The sequence below is a fragment of the Balaenoptera musculus genome, chromosome 5, assembly GCF_009873245.2.
Source record: "Balaenoptera musculus isolate JJ_BM4_2016_0621 chromosome 5, mBalMus1.pri.v3, whole genome shotgun sequence".
Taxonomy (NCBI): domain Eukaryota; kingdom Metazoa; phylum Chordata; class Mammalia; order Artiodactyla; family Balaenopteridae; genus Balaenoptera; species Balaenoptera musculus.
Genome location: NC_045789.1, coordinates 107,056,886 through 107,079,484, shown reverse-complemented (window position 1 = coordinate 107,079,484; position 22,599 = coordinate 107,056,886). Strand labels below are relative to the sequence as shown.

At 35.2% G+C, this 22,599-nt stretch overlaps 1 protein-coding gene across 8 annotated transcripts in view; it reads left to right on the top strand.

Moving 5' to 3' along the window:
- TBCK (TBC1 domain containing kinase) overlaps positions 1-22,599 on the top strand; it is a 249,778-nt gene that overhangs the window by 197,972 nt on the left and 29,207 nt on the right. For all 8 annotated transcript variants that reach the window (XR_005019963.1, XM_036852717.1, XM_036852718.1 and 5 more), the window contains 2 exons: positions 4,878-5,053; positions 19,638-19,797. Coding sequence is in view for 7 of the 8 variants with exons in the window: in XM_036852717.1 (XP_036708612.1) it covers positions 4,878-5,053; positions 19,638-19,797 (336 nt within the window). In the remaining variant the exon portion in view is untranslated. The remainder of the gene's footprint in view (positions 1-4,877; positions 5,054-19,637; positions 19,798-22,599) is intronic.

The window sequence follows — 22,599 nt, the reverse complement described above, 5'->3', positions numbered from 1 at the left end:
AATAAATGTGAAGTTTTATCACATATGGCTTTGTGTCACCTACAGTGATGATTACGTACTTCATATCCTTTGACTAATTAAAGGTGATGAATTATGTTTAAAATTGTCATAATATTGAACCATCCTTCATTCCTGGAATATGCCCTACTTTGTCATAGTATGCCATTCTTTTAAATTGCTACTGCATTCAGTTTTCTAGTTTTGAGATTTTTTTTAAGAATCTATATTCTTAAGGAATATTGGGGGGGTGTTTAATGCTATCTTTGTTAGATTTAAGTATTAGGTTACGGTCACTTCATAAAAGAACCTTTCAATGTTTTCTTTGCCTTGGAACAGTTATGAGATAGAATTGCTTCAGGAAAAAAATGTGTTTGGCACCTTCCTTTAAAGTAATCATTTAAAAACTAAAATTTTACCTGTATTTACAAAGTCTATTCAGTTTTTCTGTGGCTTTTGAATACACACACACACACACACACACACACACACACATATCATTCATCAGTTCTCTTCAGCTCTACTTAGGCCTATGGATATTTAGGTCTATTCAGATTTTATATTCTTTTGGAAATATTTGGAATCAATTTTTTTTATTTTTTCAAATATTTTTACATACTTATATTCTTTCTCATTTATAGATAATTAGGAAGGAAGGAAGGAAGAAAGAGGGAGAGAAAAAGAAAGAAAGAAAGAAAGGGCGATATATAAAGAAAATATGTAGAGAAAGAAAAAATATATAAATATGGTTGTTTATATTTTTCTCATTTCTTATCGTGCACACAGTTCACATACAGGTTTTCTAGTTTTATTGATATTCCCCGAAGTTTCAACTCTATTTTTTTTTAATCTATTTTTTCCTTCATTCATATTTTTATTATCACTAAATTATTTTGCCTACTTTCCTAGGGATAGTTTTTTGTGTGTGTTTATTTTTTTGCCTTCTTTAGATACACCTAACTTCTTTCAATTAATTAGAGTACGTTTTGTAAGCTTATATGGTAGCAACTGTCATCTTCAATTTTTCAGTTGAGGAAAGGAGAGATGGCTGTGAGAAATTATTGAGGCAGACACAGATTTCAGTGTTCTTGATTAACCGTTACAGTGCCCAGAGGCTAGAGAGAATCTGATGATTTGCCATCCCTGAAGAGTCTGTCTAGTAATCCAGACATAACAATAGACTCTATAATGTTATTTAATCATATTTTTATTCACTCGCTCATTCATTAAATATCTATTAAGTTTTTTTGGTTCCAGACCTTGTGCTATCTTTTGGAGATACAAATATGAAAAGACACAGAACCTGCATTCAAGGATGTTGTAAGTCAAGAGGAGAAACAGATAATGTATTACAAGTATAATAATTACTATGATGGAGGTATATACATGTTGTTTGGGAAACACACACATAGCACAAAGTTACTCAGGAAAAATAATAGAAGACTTAGAAAAACCATTTTATTCATTTATATTCAACAAATATATTTTAATATCTTTTATGTGCCAGATAATTTGCTGAGACCTGGGGAAGACATAGGCATAAAAGTCATTTTCCTTATCCTTGAGGAGCTTTCAGTCTAGTGGGAAGTAAATAATCCTATTATAATAAAGATGTGTACCTGATACCTATGCGGACACAGAAGAAAAACTAAGTAAGACTGCCAGGAGTCAAAAAGACTTTCTTCACAGAGAAAGTAGTATTTGAGCTGATACTTGTAAGGTGAGCAGGGATTTATTAGATGGACAAAGTACAACATTCTAAGCAGAGGGAACAACGTGGGCAAAGGTGACACAGTGGTATAAAAAGGCAAAGAGTCTGCTAATGCCAAAGTACAAGGTACAAGGTGGTGAGGGATGAGAAAAAAAGGTGAAAGATAACAAACATTTATTGAACTCTGACACTGTGTCAGACACTATTCTAAATATTTTATATAGATTAACATTTAATTCTTACAGCAGCCTAGGAGGATTCAGATAAATGCTGTTATCCCACTTTATAGATGAAGAAATTGGGCAGAGCGGTTAAATATCATGTCCAAAGTCACACACTGATGAGTGGGAGGCCAAGATTTGAGTCCTGGTAGTCTGACTCCAAAGCCTATGGTCTCCTGCCTATTATAGACAGAGACCAATTTATAAAAGGCTTTATATTCTATACCAAGGAATTTGGATTTCACTCCATCAATGTCTAGAAGCCATGGAGGTATATTTAATTATAAAATTTACATGATGAGATTTTTATTTTAACTCATGGCATTTGGCATATGGATTAGAAGGGATGACTTTAAATGAAGAGCAAAGCAGAGAAAAAAGGAGGCAGCAAGAGGGGCAAACAGTTTCTACAGTCCATGTAAAGGATGATGGAACCCCTGAGATAGAACAGTGAATCAGGCAACAGATTCAAGAGTTATTATGGTGGAATTTGGGGAATATGTTAGATGGGAAGGAGGAATAAGGAAGAATGAAGAATCTACGATGATTTTCAGATTTCTGTCCTGGGTAACTAGATTGAAGTTAGTGCCAGGACCCATGACAGAAAATATGGGAAGAGTGTTCTAGATACTGGCTCTGTAGTCTCATAGTTAATATGCCAGGGATGCAAGGATTTTTAAGTACCCGCAAATCAGTCAGTGTGATATACCAAATTAACAAATTAAAGAATAAAAACCATATGATTATCTCAGTAGATGCAGAAAAAGCTTTTGAAGCATAAAAAAGTTTCCATTTATGATAAAAAACTCTCCAGAAAGCAGGCTAGAGGGAAAATACCTCAGCATAATAGAGGCCGTATATGACAAACCCACAACTAACATCATACTCAATGGTAAAAAGCTAAAAACATTTCCTCTAAGACCAGGAACGAGACAAGGATGCCCACTCTCACCACTTTTATTCAACATAGTATTGGAAGTCCTAGTCACAGAATCAGACAAAAAGAAATGAAAGGAATCAAAATTAGAAAGGAAGAAGTAAAGCTGTCACTGTTTGCAGATGACATGATGCTATACATAGAAAATCCTAAAGACACCACCAGAAAACTACTAAAGCTGATGATGAATTAGGTAAAGTTGCAGGATACAAAATTAATATATAAAAATTATTGCATTTCTATATACTAACAATGAACTATCAGAAAGAGAAGTTAAGGAAACAATCCCATTTACCATCAAATCAAAAAGAATAAAATACCTAGGAATAAACCTACCTAAGGAGATAAGAGACCTGTACTTGGAAAACTATAAGACATTGATGAAAGAAATTGAAGATGACACAAACAGATGAAAAGTTATACCATGTTCTTGGATTGGAAGAATTACTATTGTTTAAACGATCATATTACCCAAGGCAATACACAGATTCAATGCAATCCCTATCAAAATACCAATGACATTTTTCACAGAGCTAGAATAAATAATTTTAAAATTTGTATGAAAACACAAAAGACCCCAAATAGCCAAAACAATCTTGAGAAAGAAAAACAGAACTGGAGGAATCATGCTCCCTAACTTGAGATTATACTGCAAAGCTACAGTAATCAAAACTGGTACTTGCACAAAAACAGACACATAGATCAATGGAACAGAATAGAGAGCCCAGAAATATACCCACACACCTATAGTCAATAAATCTGCTACAAAGGAGGCAAGAATGTACTATGGACAAAAAAGTCTCTTCAATAAGTGGTGCTGGGAAAACTGGACAGCTACATGTAAAAAAATGAAATTAGAACATTCTCTAACACCATATACCAAAAAAAAGTCTACCATTTCAGACTCCAGGTACCATGACAAAGTCATTCTTCCAGTAGTTTAATGGACACAGTAACATACCTGTCTTGTTACCAGGTTTGGATTTTTGCTTGCTTGGTTAGCATTATCACTAACACATCCAGATAGCCCTTTCAGAAAGCCCACTCTACTGAAAGATAATTTTTATCAGTAACGTTGCTAAATAAATTCTGACTCTAGGTTAAAAACAGAACATTAATTTTTTTAAAAAGTCATTCTCATACCAATTGGTTTCTGATGTTTGCATATCTAAGTTTAATATAATTGTATGTACAGGTTCTTGGGCAGAAATGATAATAGACATTTTCAGAGCTGTTCTATAGTTATTCTAAATTCTTGTCCATTGTCAATAAACAAAGTTGCATGAATTTGAAACCCTAGTCACACAGGAAAATACCAATGTCAGTGATACTAAATAAGACGTAAATTGTATAGAGGAAGTTCTACTTTTATGCCCCTAAGTGGATATTGTATAATGAATAGTAAAATTGCATGTAAAACTGTGTAATAAAAGGAAAGCTAGATTCTGTATTTTTATATTATAATTATTTTTTTAAAAAAGCAAAGTAGTATAATTTGTCCAAAATATAACTTACTAATCTCCTAAAGTTAATTTGCAGAGGAACATGCTTGCAGCATATTAAAGTTCTTTGCTGATACACACAAAAAATTTCGGAAAGTTATGAATTCGTCAGTGATTCCTCTCTCCTTCTGTTCTTACCATTTCACAAGGCAATCGGTCTTTCCTTTGAAAAAACACCTCACATATGATGCATTTGATTGGAACCAACACCAAGGTCAAATCTTTCTTAAATCAGTCAGTTCTGCCTCATCTCTTTCTATCACATTTGAGCCAGGAACTTGTAGTGAAGCAAAAGAATAATGCTTTCCTATATGTGTGACTAATAAAAAAGTAAACATCAGTGGTAGGGAATACAGTTACACAGTACACTGCTAAAATGAGATACAGTTTCCTGTTCTCCCATATGCTATAGTGATTGATATAAAAAACCTGAAGATATTCTGTACTGGCTATAGTTTGTCTCTCTATAATGTTCTCAATGTCTGTGTTGTTTGTGCATTTTTTTTCAGTCAAGAGAATCCATTCCATTAAATGACCTAAAGTCAGAAGTATCACCCCGGATTTCAGCAGAGGACCTGATTGACTTGTGTGAGCTTACAGTGACAGGCCACTTCAAAACACCCACCAAGAAGACAAAGTCCAGTAAGCCAAAGCTCCTGGTAGTTGACATCCGGAATAGTGAAGAGTATCCTTTACACATGAGGTTTTAAAGGGTGGTACTGCTTCATTCACATTGCTTCCTCTTAACTTAAAGGGCATGTAGTAGGAACAATGAACATAGTTGGGATTCCTCTGAATTCAGATAGCTAAATAACTCTCAAACTGGATGCCAGAACAGACTTGCATAATGTTTCATAAGATAACATTACATACCAGAAACCTTAAAATATTTCCCAAACAACACCAGAATAGTGGGCTGTTTTCTTGGTTTTTGTGTTTCACTGCTGTATATTGCTGTTCTTGTGGGAATTTGAATCCTTCCTGGTATAGATAAAACTTCAGCAAAGATGAAGAGTAAGTATTTACTTTGTCTACCTCATAGCCTAGAGAGGAAAGTGAGCCAGATCTCAACACTGAACTTTTATTTATTATAATTTTCAAAATATTGGCTTATAGAGAACATGTTAAAGTATTTTCCACTGACATTTTAATATTAAATGTACCATAACTTCTGGTGGTTTTACTTGGCATTAAAGTATGAAAAGTTACAAAATAGTAATAGTTCAGTCTTTCTCCTTATGTTTTCATCATCTGTCAGATTTTTGTAAAGCATGCCTTGATGCTCTATACTCTAGAATCTAGGTAAATGATTTTCAAATTTTTTTGGCACCAGGTAACTCCCTTTTAAAATAAAATCTTTCTTAAAAACTCAATATGTAAAATATAAATGAAGAAGTTTTTTACAATTAATTTTCTTCATAAGTTAACATTTGTAGCATTTACTAACTATAAATGAGGGTTATATGTAGATGAGGGTTAGCAGGTTGTTGGTTTCTTATATGCTAGAATTGGCATGTAAGTTTTCGTGTGCATATTTTCAATCATAATTTTTGAAGTGAAATTTTAAAATGAAATTCAAACCATGCGTTTGCAGAACTCCTGAAGCAATCCCTAGAATCTTAGGTTACTGAAAATACAGTTTGAAAGCCTGCTATTTCAAATGGTACATCACCATCTTTTTGTGATAAGTTTCTACTTTCCCTAAACTGTGAGACCCCTGAGTTTGGAGAGAATATAAATGTTCATGTTCCTGATGTTATGGCCTCAGGGATACTAGAAGTTCCTTAGCAGAGTAGATGAGTGGACTCCCAAAAGAAGCATTCAATGCCAGTGGACTGGTCGGGGATCCCTGATGTAGAAGTTCTTCTTATCTGTTACTTCAAGGGTTTAAAATACTTTTAGTTTTTTAACTTTTTAGTTGGTTTCTTTTGGTTGAGCCTTTAGTTATAGTCTCATAAAACCATCAAAAAAAGCATAACATTATAGTGCTCTATTCTAATGTTAAGCACTATTACTAAAATAATTAAAGCAGTTTATGTACACACTGCTCTCCTGGTATTTCCTTTCAAACTACTTAACTACTTGAAATTTTAAAATATACACAATATGAAAGTGACATTCAATCCGAGTTTTCCAAACCTTGTAGACCGACTTATTTTTTATTGATATTCTCCTTTATTTTCTGCAGGATAAATATAAATAGAACAGTAGAAAGCAGAGCAGCTCACCTGAACATTGTTCTCTGATAAGTATAGGTGAGTTGCCCAATGTAGGAGTACCTTTATATCATCCCACAATACTTGGTTAAAGTTTGGAACTAGTCAGAGACCTGGCTTGGTTGTTGTACTATCTACAATTACAAGCCAGATGAAGATAATCAGTATTTCTCTGTGCCACTTTAGACTGAGGGTGGGTCCAAGGGAATGAAGAAAGGAAAATAAAGTCACTCATCTTTTACGACCCTCCCGAAGGACCCAACATGTGAAAATTTCTAAATCCCCTTTTGAAAGCCTGATTAAAAACCAAGATGTCTTAATGTTGGGCCATTTATCCTCACAGCATTCCTAACTTTTCCAGGATGCTCTTACTTTGCCATGTATCTACTTCTGTCTCACCTCTAGATAACAGGTGTTGGCACATGTATATCCGTCATAGTGCTTTGAGAGAAACCACAAGCTAAATGACTTCCAAAAGTCATTGGTTATCACTAGGTCTTTTCTAGTATCAAGAAAACAGTGAAGAATGGAGAGCTGTGGGTTCTAAAATCCCCTTTGGTTGAGGCATCCAAACTACCTACATATGGCCTTCCACGGCCAGAAAACTCATGGACCTTTTAAAATGTCTTATGATGCATACCCATTTGATTACGTTATGAAGAAATAAGTAACATTTCTAACTCTATTAATCTTTTTTTTTTTTTTAATTTTTGGCTGCGTTGGTTCTTCATTGCCACTCACGGGCTTTCTCTAGTTGCAGTGAGCAGGGGCTACTCTTCCTTGCTGTATGTGGGCTTCTCATTGTGGTGGCTTCTCTTCTTGTGGAGCACGGGCTCTAGGAGTGCGGGCTTCAGTAGTTGCAGCACGCAGGCTCAGTAGTTGTGGCTCGCAGGCTCTAGAGGGCTGACTCAGTAGTTGTGGTGCACGGGCTTAGTTGCTCCAAGGCATGTGGGATCTTCCCGGACCAGGGTTTGAACCCATGTCCCCTGCATTGGCAGGCGGATTCTTAACCACTGCACCACCAGGGAAGTCCCATCTAACTCTATTAATCTTAAATCCTGTGCTCAAGAAATTAAAGGCAAGGAAGAAGTGTGTGCATAGTAATAAAGAGATTCATAAATTAAGTGCTTCAATTAATATGGTAGAATGTGATTGATTTTTTTAGATGTCATTATTGTTAATAGCAACCAATAAATATTACTCTCTGTAGTGCTGTGGATAATTTTTTTAAGAAGAAGGTATAAAGTATAGTTCTTATTCACTAGGTTGCTTTTGGTATGAAGAATATAAAACATTAAAATATTTCATGTGGAAAATAAATAAACAGTAAAGGCAGTATGTATTAAATACTAAATGAGTGGTCCAGACAAAAACTGCATCAACAGGAAAGTAATTTCTGAATAAGAGAAGCAAGATATGGATAGGACTCATGTCCTTTTAATTTCTGTAGCCCCAGCACTAGGTTTGGCACCTAGAAATTCCCCAGAATATATAAAGGGAAAAGTCAGGATGGCAGACACAGTGTCCCACACTCTCTTACCTATACCCATTGAATTTTCCCTTCAATGTTATAAGGAGACAGTTGGCAATATGTAAGTCCTTTTGCATTCTGTAAGTGATCCAGTGATTTCTGAGGCCTTTCGTCCTTTAAATCCAGAAGCAAGACTACTCATAAAAAGTCAGTAGAATCAGAATTTAGAGCTAGAAATATTCATGTAATCTCACATTCATTTATTCAACAAATATTTACTGGTTGTCTTAGTGTGTGCTAGTCAGTAGTGTACTAGATTTTGAGGATTTGTTGGTAAACAAAATGGCAAATTCCCCTGCAGTCATGGAAATTACATTTTAATTGGAGAAATAGATAAATATATTTATCATATGGTCTTAAATAGCAATAAGTGCTATACATAAAAATAAAGCAAGGAGAAGGATAGAGAGTGATAGAGTTTGACAAAGTACTGAAGAAAAGACTGAGAAAAGATGATATTTCAGCACAGCTGAATGATGTAAAGAGGCAGGCTATAAATGATGCAGGGAGAAACATTCTAGGCAGAAAGAAGAGCGAAGGCAAAGACCCCGATCTATGAACATGCTTGGCCATTTTGGACCAGCAAGGATACCAGTACAGTAAGAGAGGAAGTCAGAGGAGATAAAGTCACTGAAGCCAGAAGGTATGGGACAGTCAGAAATCTCTACAGTGTGATTTTAGAGTTACTAACATGCCCTTAATTGCTTGGATACCTGTAATCACTGATTCCTAAATATCTACCATTAGAGACTTGCGCTGTTGGTTAAAGACTTCACTATCCTGTTGAAAATGAGAATGTACATGGTGGCAGTATTATGCTTTACCTGTTACTTTAAAACAAGAGACACTTAGAATGAATAGATTTATTAAGATTTAATAGATTCAAGTGAATTGACTTCCAGTAATAGCTATCATTAAGCTCTCACAGTGTGCCAAGCATGGCATAAAATAGTATCTCTATTTTCTGGTGAAGAAACTGAGGCTTGAAAAGGCTTAAGCAACTTGCCCAAGGCCATATAACTGACAATTGGTAGAGCCAACCTCATGTTCCTAAGCTTTATTCTCCAAGCTTTATGCAGGTGGCTGTTTGGTCTCTTCATAGGACTGTTAAGCAAGCATAAACAAGACTGAGAGAAATCAGTTAATATAAATTAATGACTGAGGCATGTATTGATTCCAAACTATGTGTTCAGACACAGTACACATTCCTTCAAGTCTTACACACAAACTCAGCTATTGCTTTCAGTGCCTCTGTATATACAGGACCTAATCCCAACTAAATAAATCTAATAGTTGTCTTTATACTAACAGCCACAGATTCAAGGAAAAATTAACTCTTTTAAATATTGGAAAGCAAATTTGGAATGCTTTGAGAGAGGAAGCATGTTAGAAAGATTCTTTCCTGCTATAGTAACTTAATTTATAAGATTTAGTATATTCAAAATATTTTTTATTAAATTTTCCCAAAACTATCACTAAGATGCTGATATTTTAAAACTAACAAATTAAGCCTATTGAAATCCTCATATTTTTTGAAGGAATCATTTTTGTAGACTAACTGTTAGTTTTGCAGTTAAACTCTGGGATTAATGTGACTTTCCCTATCTGTTTAAGAAATGAATAAATATTTAATGCTACTATATTTTTAAAATAATTTTATTTCTCCCATGCCAACAAATTATAGTTCTATACAGTAGAGGAGAAAAAAAAAAAAAAACTCTGTTAACACCTTTTTCTTCTGCAAAGAAAGTTACGTTTGAAGTGTTGTTTATAATGTTTTTCAAATTGTTTATAGTCTCCCTATATAATTTTTATCCTCTATTTTGCTTTTATGGATCATTGAAACAGGAAAATTTGGCTAATACAGTTCTTCATATAGGTGATACATCTTCATATGGGTGAAAACTTGTTTTCCTCATACGTGTTTTCAGGAGAGTAAATGTATAAAATTAACTTTCACGCCATCTTTCTTTACCTATGTAAAATAATTGAAGTGATTGTTTATGAAAAGGAGGGAGGCAACATTATCCTTCAGCAAAATAAGTTACTGTCTACCAAAGAATTCAAAGGACAACCTTACCACTCCCTAGAACTCTCCTATGCATGTAGGGGAAGAAAAATATCTTTTCTTCTCTACTTTTCTAAGTTCTCGGCTTGGGCCCCTGTAACAGAAGACAAATTCACAAGAGAAAAGTATACAAATTTATTTAATATAAGTTTTACGTGACATGGGAGCCTTCATAAGAAAACCTAAAGAAGTGGTTAAACCTGAGTGTTTTTAAGCTAGATCTGATGAAGAGTGAACAGTCACAGGAAAATGTGATAGGGCAAAAGGGATTTGAGCTAAGTGAAGTAGACTTTTGTAATAAACTGAGGAAAACTTAGCAAGGCCTGTCCATTCAGATTCCTCTTGGTGTTCCTCTGTCTTGAAGATAAGGATGTACCTATCCTCTGGGTATAAGGAGGGCACCTCTCAGTTGAAGGTTTTATGACCTGATTCATGGGAAGGTCAGAAAGTCCTTCCTACACATGACACTTCTCAAATTTCTTCAGCTTAAGATATTCAGTATGCCAAGATGCCGTAATTTAAGGTAGCATGTCCTGAACCCCATCACCTGAAGTTCTGTTAAAGCTTTAGTCATTTAGCTTGTGATATAAATATTCCCACTTAAAATAAAAATACCCTGCAAGAGGTCATATTTTAATCTATTATCAGTTTTTATGGTTGTAGGTGAGGAGAAGCATGTCAACAATCTGAGGGAACTACCCCTAACCTCAGTGGGGACCAGTAGGGAAGAGGAGTACAGAAAGAGAAAGCTGGAGGACATGAAGATAGACTTCACACACTTGGCAATAAAGACATAATCCCAACTTTACAATAAGAAGGAACCCTAGAGATAATCAAGTCTATGTTCTTAATATTAGATCAGGGAGGCTAAACAACTAAGTTTTTGTTGAAATCCTATTTTATTTTTGTTTTTATAAGAAAGAAACATGAATTGTTAATCTAGGTAAAGGTTCAGGTCAGTCATGTTTGTTCTTCAATACATAATGGAGATTTCAGAGCAAATAATAATTGAATATTTGAATAATTGAATATCAATAATAATATCGATAATTGAATATTTTAAAGAGGCAATAGAAAATGTTTCTCATGTAGTGGCATAAATTTCATAAGTACTAATGTTAATTGCTTTAAAGATAATACACAAGTTAAACTGTTGTTTTCTTAATATTTCTAAATATTTAGAGTTTCAAATTTCCTGGAGTTCATATTAAGTGTGGTCTTAGCCATGGAAATGTGGGTCCAACTCTTATCTATGAACATAAATACTTCGAAAGAATGTATTCTCATTTCCTTGAAGTCAAGACTTTTTTTTGCAGCTTTATTTGTAAAACTCTTACCGTTTTTTTTTTTTAATATCAGAAGCTATAGGAAAGACCACCTCAGACTTAATTTTTTTAATTTGAAAAACACATAAACTCAATTGTTTTCATTATTACTCCACATTATTCCTCCTTAGTAAATGCTAGTATTGCTCTTGTCTCTGTGTCCTGAAGAATTAACTTCTAAAAAAGTCTTCAAGGTAATATAGAGATACTTGTGTTCAGAGCAAGATAGATAATGTGGAGGCTTTAAGATTTTTTTTCATCCCATTTGGATCTAGGTTTAAGCTGCTTGAATTATAATTTCTATCCAGTTGTATTCCCATATCTGAATGGCACTTGTATAATGTGGGAATATATGATAGCCTCTACTGAAAAATGTCTCCAGTGTCTGGATTAATAGTTAGTTGTGAGAAGTACATTAATTGTTGAAGAGATCCTATTTGCTCTGACACCCATCCATTGCCCCAGTTCCTGAGTGCAATCAGTCTCATTCCATCAGCCAGTCAGGGCTTCCCTGGTGGCGCAGTGGTTAAGAATCTGCCTGCCAATGCAGGGGACACGGGTTCCATCCCTGGCCTGGGAAGATCCCACATGCCGCGGAGCAACTAAGCCCGTGTGCCACAACTACTGAGCCTGTGCTCTAGAACCCGCGTGCCACAACTACTGAAGCCCGCGCACCTAAAGACCATGCTCTGCAACAAGAGAAGCCACGACAATGAGAAGCCCGTGCACCGCGACGAAGAGTAGCCCCCGCTCGCTGCAACTAGAGAAAGCCCGCGCATAGCCAACGAAGACCCAACACAGCCAAAAATAAAAAAACAAATTAATTAATTAATAAAAAAAAAAATCAGCGAGTCGTTCCTGCATGAGAACCTGCTTTGCTAGGTTAAATCAGAGCCCCTGCCCAACAGGAGCTCACAATCTTGTGGCAAAGACACATTAGATAGATAATTACAATACAGTATGAAATGCTCTATGTCTGAGGCATACTCAGAAAGCCATGGGAATATAAAGATGGTCACCTAAGCCAGGTGATGCCTGAAATGGGTCTTGAAAGACAAGTGGAAGTCACCCTAGCAATGAAGAGAAAGAGGACATTTCAGACTGAAAAAAAAACATAGTGTATGGGTGCACAGAGGGTGAGGAAGACACATTCAGGGAATCACAAGTACTCTGGATGTGCATGGCTGGAATATATGATGGTGGGAAGTGAGACTAAAGTAGGCAAAGGCAGCTTATAGAGAATGTTGCATAACATGCTAAGAAGTTTGGGTTTTATTCCATAGGCTGTGAGAGTATTAGAGAATTTTAATCAGGTAGGTGGCATGCTCAGATTTGTGTTTTAGAGAGATTAATGCAGTGGGAAGAAGGATGAGAATGGAGGTAATGGTGCAGGCAAGACTAGAAGGATAGAATCACCCAAAGATTTGATGTGCATAAATATTCCTTCATATTTGCAGTCACAGAGAGTGAGGTCTCTAGCTTCACCCTGAAATAACCTAGTTTTAGTAGGCCCTTTGGGTTGGTATGTGTGCTGGAGAAAATCCAGGAAAATGACTTCTGTTGTTTCTTTCTTTTTTTCTCATACTGTATTTTGACAAAAGAGAATTCTATATCATGGCACTTACAAGTATTGATAGGTAGTGGTGCCACTAGCTAGGAAGGCCAGGAGGCATTTAGCGTATTTGCAGCTGCCACTAGTTACTCTAGGTTTGGCACAATTCTGAAATCTATTTACTCAGCAAATATGTTAGATGTATTCTAGATACTGTATTAAGCATTGTAAGAGTTTCATAGATGAGATAAATACAGATCCTTCCTATAAATTATTTAAAGTCTTGGTGGAAGTCAGGTACATTAGTATGTTTTATTTAAAATCAAATTGCTGTCATGAGAGATATACAGATACTGTGGGAAGGGAAACTGTCACGGAGGAAACTCTCGAAGCATGGGTAATACTTGAACACTCAAAAATATGGAGAAAAGCTATTTAGGCAGAGAAAAAGACAGGAACTAGGCAGAACATATACTGGAAACAGTATGTAATTCAGTTTGGCTGGGATTGAAGTAAATAGTTTGGTTCTATTCATAAGGGCTGAACTGAGAAATTTGGGCTTTGTCTTATAGGCAGCCATGGAAGGTTTCTCAGCATGGATGTGATAATCAGAACTGTGTTTCAAAATTTTTAATGTAACATTGTGAATAAAATGGATTTCCAAGGGAAAAGATGAGAGTTGGAGAAAACAGAAAGCTACTGCGATAGTCTAAGCTCAAGGTAGTGAGTGTCTGAAATAGGCAAGTGAAAATGGGACTAGAGGTAGGAGGATGCTATTTATTAGTACACTACAGTTGAATGTTGCCACTACTGAGATGACAAAAATGAGGTTGTAGACTGACTTGGGGACGGTGGTGCTGTTCAAGGAAAGCAACAATAGATTTAGCAAGAAAAAATGATACCTAAGATATAATTTTTATATCAGTTAATGCTATTTAGTTACATAATAGGAAACTTTTGGCTTTTGATATATTAATATTAAAGGTATAACATTTACTTTGAGCTCTTTAACACTAATTATAATTAGCTAACATAGCAAACAGACAAGCCAACATAAAAGTACACATACCTTCAGAAGTAGTCTGGTAAGATACTAGTATGCTTTGTATAGAGGTATGATGTCACTAAGTGAGAAATGCTGTGCTCTTTTAGGATTTAGAAAACATGAGATTATTTCTGTGTTGAATTTTGAGCCATTAAATATTTTAAAGGAATTTAAAAATCTTTTAGTAAAGTGAAGAATTTTTCTGGAATATGAACATTTACTTATGTAATTTACCTATATGGTGTACCTATGTTGTTCTTAGAACTGATATATTTTTCTATCTGCTTGATTAAAGTATGATGCATCTACTTGTAGTACTTTTATATAGACTGACTTATGAATACAGGAAAGTCTTTGTATCTTAGAAACCTACAAGATAATGCATATCATCCTTACCTGTTAATATTGTTCTGATAAACCAACTCTTTTTATCACACAAAGAATTTAAGGTACAAACACCTGACCTGGTGACTGCTGTAATAACTAGATGCTTTTTTGTTTTTATAGCTACTGTTATTCCATAGAAGAGATTTCATTGTAATTACTGCTGACTTCTTCTTTTTATATATAAATTTATTTATTTATTTATTTATTTTCGGCTGTGTTGGGTCTTCCTTTCTGTGCGAGGGCATTCTCCAGTTGTGGCAAGCGGGGGCCACTCTTCATCGCGGTGCGCGGGCCTCTCACTGTCGCCGGCCTCTCTTGTTGCGGAGCACAGGCTCCAGACGCGCAGGCTCAGTAGTTGTGGCTCACGGGCTTAGTTGCTCCGCGGCATGTGGGATCTTCCCAGACCAGGGCTCGAACCCGTGTCCCCTGCATTGGCAGGCAGATTCTTAACCACTGCGCCACCAGGGAAGCCCTACTGCTGACTTCTTTAATCATGTCTTGTATCTTTTAATTCCTTCAAAGACATCATCAAAAATCCTAATAGCAAAAATGTCTTATAAACATTGAAAGGTAAAAAGCTAGTGTTTATGTGTGCCATTGTTTTTTATTGTGGTTTTTGCCAAAACCAATCTGAAAATTATGGTGGACATTGTTATAAGCACACTGTCAAGATGTATATATGATTGGGACTAATTACCACATAAATACTTGGGCTTCTATTGCCTTAATACTCTCTAAACTGGATACTTTGAAACTGAAGCTTTTTAAGTTTACAGTATAGTGTCTGTCTGTTGGGTAGTACACTCACTATAGAACCTCTTTAAGTGTGGGTATTGTTTACCCCATGCCTGTGTTTATGCTGACAAGCAGTGGCTTTTCTAAATGCAAAAGGCAAATGCAAAGAGTCCAAATTTTTGTCTAGAATATGAGGAAAGCAATGAAGTAACAGTCATAATCCTAAAATATATATTGTTGCATGTTCGTCTCTAATACTACCTTATTATTAAGAACTTATACATACTTGTCTTCCACTGCAGTACAAGGAAGTAAAACTTACGTCCTTAGAACATGGAGAAAGTGCTTATCTCAGTGTATTCTGTATCATTTTGCTCTTCTTGCCATGTTTTGCCCAGGATTAATCAGAGTCACTATATGTCAGAAATCAACTTCTGTTTTACTTTACGTATTCTGTCCAGTTAACACAAAATATACAGAATCTATTCTGTGCTCATTTTTCAAACACCTAATATTTTATTATGATTATGAAAGACTCAGAAGGTTAAAAATAGTATTCAACTGCCTACCTTTACAGTATAATCTGACAGCCTCTCATGTGTTTAGAAATTGCCTTAAAAAGTTCTACTTCATCATATGATGTTTGTGTCACATGAGAATTTCTAATGTAGGCAGTGAAATGTAAATAATTACCAAGGAAACAAGATCCTTAAATAACCGAAATTGTCTTCATTGTCCAACTTACTTAAAAAGAAAATGTCCATTGTAAATATATTAATGTGTAACTAGGCCAGTCTCATTCTCCTCTGCTATTTGCCAGTCTTGCAGTTAAGGATAGCTATTTACAGGTTTGACCACCCTGTCTACAACCATTTGTGCTTACCCAATCTAATTTGCACTAGAATTTTTATGACAAGAGTGTTCTTGGATGAGTGCTTTTATATGTCTTCCAGGATTTTTTTGATTGAACTAAACTAAGAATAGGGGAAGTGTGGTTTAAGACTTTTCTTTTGTGTCTTATCTTCCAAAGTGTTAAAATAGCCTGAAAAATGTTTGAAATAGTTTTGCATTTTGGATTATAACTTTTCTCTTACCCAAAAGACTCTGTTGGAATCTTACTTTGTCAAGCATTTTAATATTTAATCTAGTGGTTTTTTAAAAAACATCAAACCATAAAGCATAAAAGAAAATTCTAGGATAAGTTTATGACATACTTGTATGACATACTAAAGTCTTCTTTAAAAGTACATAATAAATTGGTGATATTGAACCCACAAAATCATCTAGATGCTTATCTATGGTTTTAGATACAGATGTTAGATATTGGGTATTTGGATACAGATGGGTACTTTTTTTTAAACCAAATATTTATAGAATTTATCTTGTAAAATAAATAATTTTATTTCTAGAGTCACTAATTTTTTAACATGTGGCTGAATAAAATATATATAGAAGGCACTCAAATGTGACTTTACACTGTTAAGCTTAACACAGTCTGAGCATTGTCTTTTATCTTTTATTTTGATTTTGAAGGGAGAGAATCTACCTGTCTCAGCCTATCTGACACAGGATATCAGCCTGTGTCAGATATCCACCTTCACTCTTCGCCTCCCTCCTATACTGTCATTCCTGATCGTGGCAGGATCACCTGATACAAACATGACAGCCTAGGCTCACCCTTTCATCAGGGTCAGTAGTTGAGCTCCTTTCAAACAAGAAGGTGGGAGGTGGGCAGGCAGTGCAGACTTGTCCGCTAGAGCATTTGACTAGGATAGATTTGTATTGCTTTTGCTATTCAAAAAGCACTAGAAAGGAAAAATGTTCATGGTTGATACTGGCTGTTTGATAAACACAGAAACTCTCTCTGCCAGTTGATTCAGACTAGCAGATGTAGATATATTTGCTGAGAATAATTGAGTTGTTAGGTTCAGAGTTTCTGAAAAATCAATCATTTTTATTTTAAGGTATGTCCTTATTGAAGATTAAAGTGCTATTGGAGTAATTATATGCTGAGGACAAAGTCATTTCTGTTCATGAAAACTGCAGTTGATATTTTGAGTATTGAGTAATTATAAATGTTTGAAAAACTAGTGCTGATGAAATTCAAGGGTGATCTCCTTATGATCATAAATTCTCTGTTCATTCTAGAAGACACTAATTAAACAGTATACGCTGGGATGATAATATTTATTCTACCTCTCATTTCATTTTTCAGAACTTTTTATGTCCTTTCCCTCATTATTAATGCCAGATGCCTTCTTTAAAGAAAAAAGGATGAAGCAACAGCTGACTAGAAATTTAAGATACGTGTTCAACCTCCACCATCATTCTTGAGAGCAAGAGCCTCAAATTTCTCCTCTCTCCATTAATGAGGGAAAAAGAGAGACAGAGAAACAAGAGAAGTAGTATTCTAAAGATGAACCTACAAACTGGGGCAACTGAGAAACTGTCATGTCAATAAATAATTATAATTTTCCCCCTTCTACAGGAATGACAAATGAGTCTTTTTGCGGGGAGGGGGGAATATTCGTTGCTTGTGACATAACTTTTTAAAACTCTACGACTTTTCCATTTTGTAAAGAGCACATCTAAAGTGGAAGTTTAGGGGGAAATGCTTCTATTGGGCACAAACATCTCTTCATGGTCGTTATCAGTGATTGTTAGGGAGGAGATGAGATACTGCCTACATGCCTTATAAACTAATCTTTACATTCACTCCCCTTCTAGCCTTTCTCCACATTGTTGCTAAAGTGCAAATGTGATCCATTACTTCTCTGCTTAAAATACTTTCTGATTTTCATTGCTCTAGGATAAAGACCAATATTAACAACATGATCTGCAAGGCCCTGTATGATCTGGTCTCTGCATCCATTTCCAGGCTCATCTTATCTCATGCTGTCTTTGTCCTCTACACCAGTACTGGCCTTCCTTCCTTTCTCCTGATTGGTCATGTTCCTCCGCAATATATGCCTGACATTTCTGCCTGAAAATGTTTGTCCTTTCCACCACCCTGTACCACCTCCATTCCATCCTGTTTCCTAATTAACTTTTATTAATTATTCAAATTTTACCTCGGCCATCACTTAGTTCCATAGTGGAAACCTTCCCTGTCCTCCCCAAATTGATATATCCTATCAAAGCATCATATACATCTCTTTCAGAGCAGTTTTCGCAGTTCTTATTTTATGCTTTTTTGAGAAGTTATTTGATTAATAATAATATTTCAGAATCTTCCTCTACAGACTCTATATGAAGAATCATCTTTTTAATTTCACTTTTTAAAATTGTACTTTTTAATTGCTTTTGAAGGAATATTTTTTTCTTTAAGATCTTATGATATTTCTAAATATTTTAAGCTTAACACAAGCTTTTAATTCCAAAATTACAAGTAATAGTCAATGAAATCATTAAAACCCTTCTAAAGTACAAATATAGTAAAACATCACCCCCTTTAGAGAACATAAAATTGGAAAGAATGCAAATAGCTAAGTTTACTTGAGAAATAAACCAACAACAGAAATATTTCCAGCCAGTGCTAATGACCTAACGATTCTAAATAGAGTCCCATTTAGCAGTTGCTTGCCCAAAGTAGATAAGCTTTTGCATTATCAAGTTAGATCTGAGAATATCCATTTGGCTATATTTCAGATCTTTAAAATAATCATAATAATAGTAATGAACTGAGAACCATGAATATTATACAAGCTATGTGACTGCCATTTATTTGTTGCATTCTGATCACTTTCACAATACTTCATTTAATCAGGAAAGTCTTCTTAATATGTTTGGCTAGTCTTCTTCCTTTCACTTGTTCATTGCATTTTCACATTTAACTTTTTTTTCTGCAGAGGTGCCTTACTTTGTTTAAATAAAATACTCATGTGAGCATGGAAGATGTTTAGAACTGTCAAATGTTCAGAAAAAAAAAAAAGTAAAACCGATGAATAACTGAAGTAGTAATTAGTAAAAGTTTATTGTGCACACACCAAAAGACAGTTTGCAAACCAGGAGTGGTGGAACCAAAACATGGAGAGAGGCTCAGAGGTATATGGTTAAAAAGCAGCAGTGACTATTTTTCAGCAATTGGTTACAATATTAGAATTTTCTTAAAGGGAATTGGTAAGTGATCATCTCATATCAATTCAGGGGAACAATTTAAGTTTCACTTATGATTTTCAGAGACATAAACAAGTGACCCAGGTCAAGTTAGCCTCACTTGTCTTGCAAAATAAGCTAAATCTTCGCTTGTATGATTAAACTGGTTTCGTCTGCTTGGAATTTTCAAGTCTGGTCTCCATTTCTGTTTGATTTTAACGGTACTCTCTTCTGAGAATCAATTACCTCTGTGAGCTTCTCTCACACATTCAAGTCTGCACACAAATAAATGTTTTCCTTAACTTTTCTTCTCAGTTTTATTCGGGGTCACATTTCAGGCAGCATCAACATTCCATTCAGCACTGCGTTTACTGCGGAAGGGGAGCTTACCCAAGGGCCTTACACTGCCATGCTCCAGAGCTTCAAAGGGAAGGTCGTTGTCATCGTGGGGAATGTGGCAAAGCACACAGCAGAGGTAAGTGCACACAGAAATGTCATATGACATCATGATGAGTTACTTACCTGCCCACTGCAACAGATGGTCTAAAAGTGTATTTCTTCAGAAGCTGGTTGCATAGCAAATGAGCTTTGAAGTTCTGTCTATAGTCTTACATAAAAGAGATTGTCTACCTTTTCCCAGTAAAAGAAGTCAAGCTTTTTTCCTCATTGTGCAGCATCAGGGCCAATACTAAGCTTAGGAAACTTCAAATGATAGCCTAAGGTGTTTTGTTTTAGTTTTGGTGCTTTTGTTTTTATCTACTTCCTGAAATTACAAGAAGTAGCTTCAATTCCTTCCATTGTAGAAAAACACTGGGGCTTGATTAGAGGTTCTGAAAGCTGACCATGATGGAATTTGTTGTATTTGGGGGTTTTGTTTACTATAGGCTCAAAGCTTTATGATGATAGAGAATTCAGGAAGGATATCAACTTTCAAATATGAGGAGTATGAAACAAAATGACCTCGCTCTCTTCTGGCTATGTTCTTAAACATTTTGAAAAATAAAACAAAGAGTAGCTTTTGGAGGTCAAAAACATCACCTTTATTTTTTATAAAAGGCAAGTTAGAGAATAGGGAGTATGAGAGCCAAATGGGCTTGTTTACAAATCCCCCAGTCAAACTTATCAAAATGTACACTTTGAATATGCATGTTGTTATATGTCGATCATAGCTCAGTAAAGCTGTTTTAAAAAAACGTATCTAGATGTAGGCAACATTAATAAACCAGGACAGGCCCTTTTTCTAAAAGGACGGAAGAATCTGCCCCTGGCAAAATAACAGAAATAGTTTCCTCCCTGCAGATAGCTTATGCAAATAAACTGAGTAATCCAGAATGGTGATCAATGGAAATATAGTCAAGTGAGAACTTTAAGACTTTTGGTCCTAGACCATTTTAAGCATCCAATAATCCTTGTCTCAGAAGTGCAGAGCTAATGGTAGTATTGGCTTTTGACACTAAATTAAAGCCATCCTTGATGAAGAAGCTTAATTGACCAAACTAAAGAATATCTGAGTGGATATTAGCTATAAATCTTAAATCACTCACCCTTCTCTTACATAACTGTATCTAGTATCTGACAGGGAATAATCTAAATATACCTGTTTCAGAGAAAGTCAGTATAGTAAATGACTAATATGCAATTTTAATAAGTAAATGAGGACATTTTAGAACTAAAGCCATGGTATCTGAATTATTTTGATGTAAGTTTATTATCATTATTATTATTTTACTACCACCACAGTACTGCTGCTGCTGCATTAATCTGTATTGTCATATCATTCCACTGAAAAATATCCATTTTCAATTACAGTGCATATCAGTACATTCAACCCATAGAAATACTGTTGAGAATCACATATTTCTGGATTCCCCGTAATATATAGCCTTAGGAAGAAATCTTTACAGTGATAAGAATCCCAATTATTGACTGGTGTTTGTGTGCTAAGCACCGTGATAAGTACTTTCATATGTAATCTCTTTTTATTCTTCATAACAATTCTATGAGGGAGGCATTATTTACTCATATTTTATGTATGAGGAAAACTGAGACTCAGAGTTTATCTAGTTTGCTTATGTCAGACCCAGGATTGCAACATGAGTCTATATGACTCTAAGCCATACCCTTAACTCAGTAAGCAAGTAAGGCTTTTGAGTCTGAATGCTGCCATTTGTCCTGTTTTTTAAAAATAGACTTGTTCTGATTTTTCTCAGATCACAATAGTTCCTCCCAGGGTATGAACCCAAGACCTGAAATAAACGTTTACGCTCTAAGTGCTAACAAGCTTAAGGCTCTACTTTCATAAAGCATTCATCATTTGGAAGATGTATCTAATAAGTGGACCTGTATAACTGAATCTTCTTAAATATGTCAGATGTTTCCAAACATCCCACTCATTGTATTAATCTCCAGACTTATGTTTATTCTGATTTTACTTTATCATAAAGGTCAAAACACATATACAAATAAAAGGATAACTCATTTCTTTCATTAAATAATAAATTATAAACCATTTGTCATGCTGTGAAATGCTAGTCTATCACAGTGTGAATAAATTTAAAAGTTCAACATGTGAAGGAAATCTGGAAGCAAGACTATTTAGATGAAGTAATAACAGTATTTGAAAATAATGGTAATAAATAAAGACCCACATCACATTCTGAATAAATTAGCCAATGTGTTGCTTGTCAGAAACCAGATGCTATCATGAACAGTTCCTTCTTCCTCAAACTCTCCATGATTATTCATGCTTATAGACAAGTGACTGAACAAATTGTATGCTCAGTTATTAATGCTTCAATCCAACATCAGGAAGTCATTTTTGAGAAACAGTTTTAAATATTTGTATAGAGATGTGTCAACTGAAAAAAATGTGCAGTCTAAAATTTGAGAATTATGTTTTATTCAGTGGACTTACTGAGAACTTAAGCTGGGGATATAGCCTCTCGGATAGCTCTAAGGGACTGTTCCAAAGAGGTAAGGGAGGAGCCAGGGTATATAGGACTTTTTGCTAAGAAAAAAAAAAAAATGTAGTTGAACATCAAAAGACTATTGCTAATCACAAAAACAGACATCTCAAGTTAATGATTTTAGTGCTTTTCTGTGTATGGGAAGATGCAAGAGTCTGGGCTTATTGAAATTATTCCTTTGATATGCATCTTAACTGCCTTGGGCCACTATCCTGTTTTTCTCCATCCTGAATTCCCCTCAGGGTGCATCATCAGGGGCTGCTGCAGTGGCTAATGGCTTTATGGCTGCAACATCCTTTGTTTACTGAAAT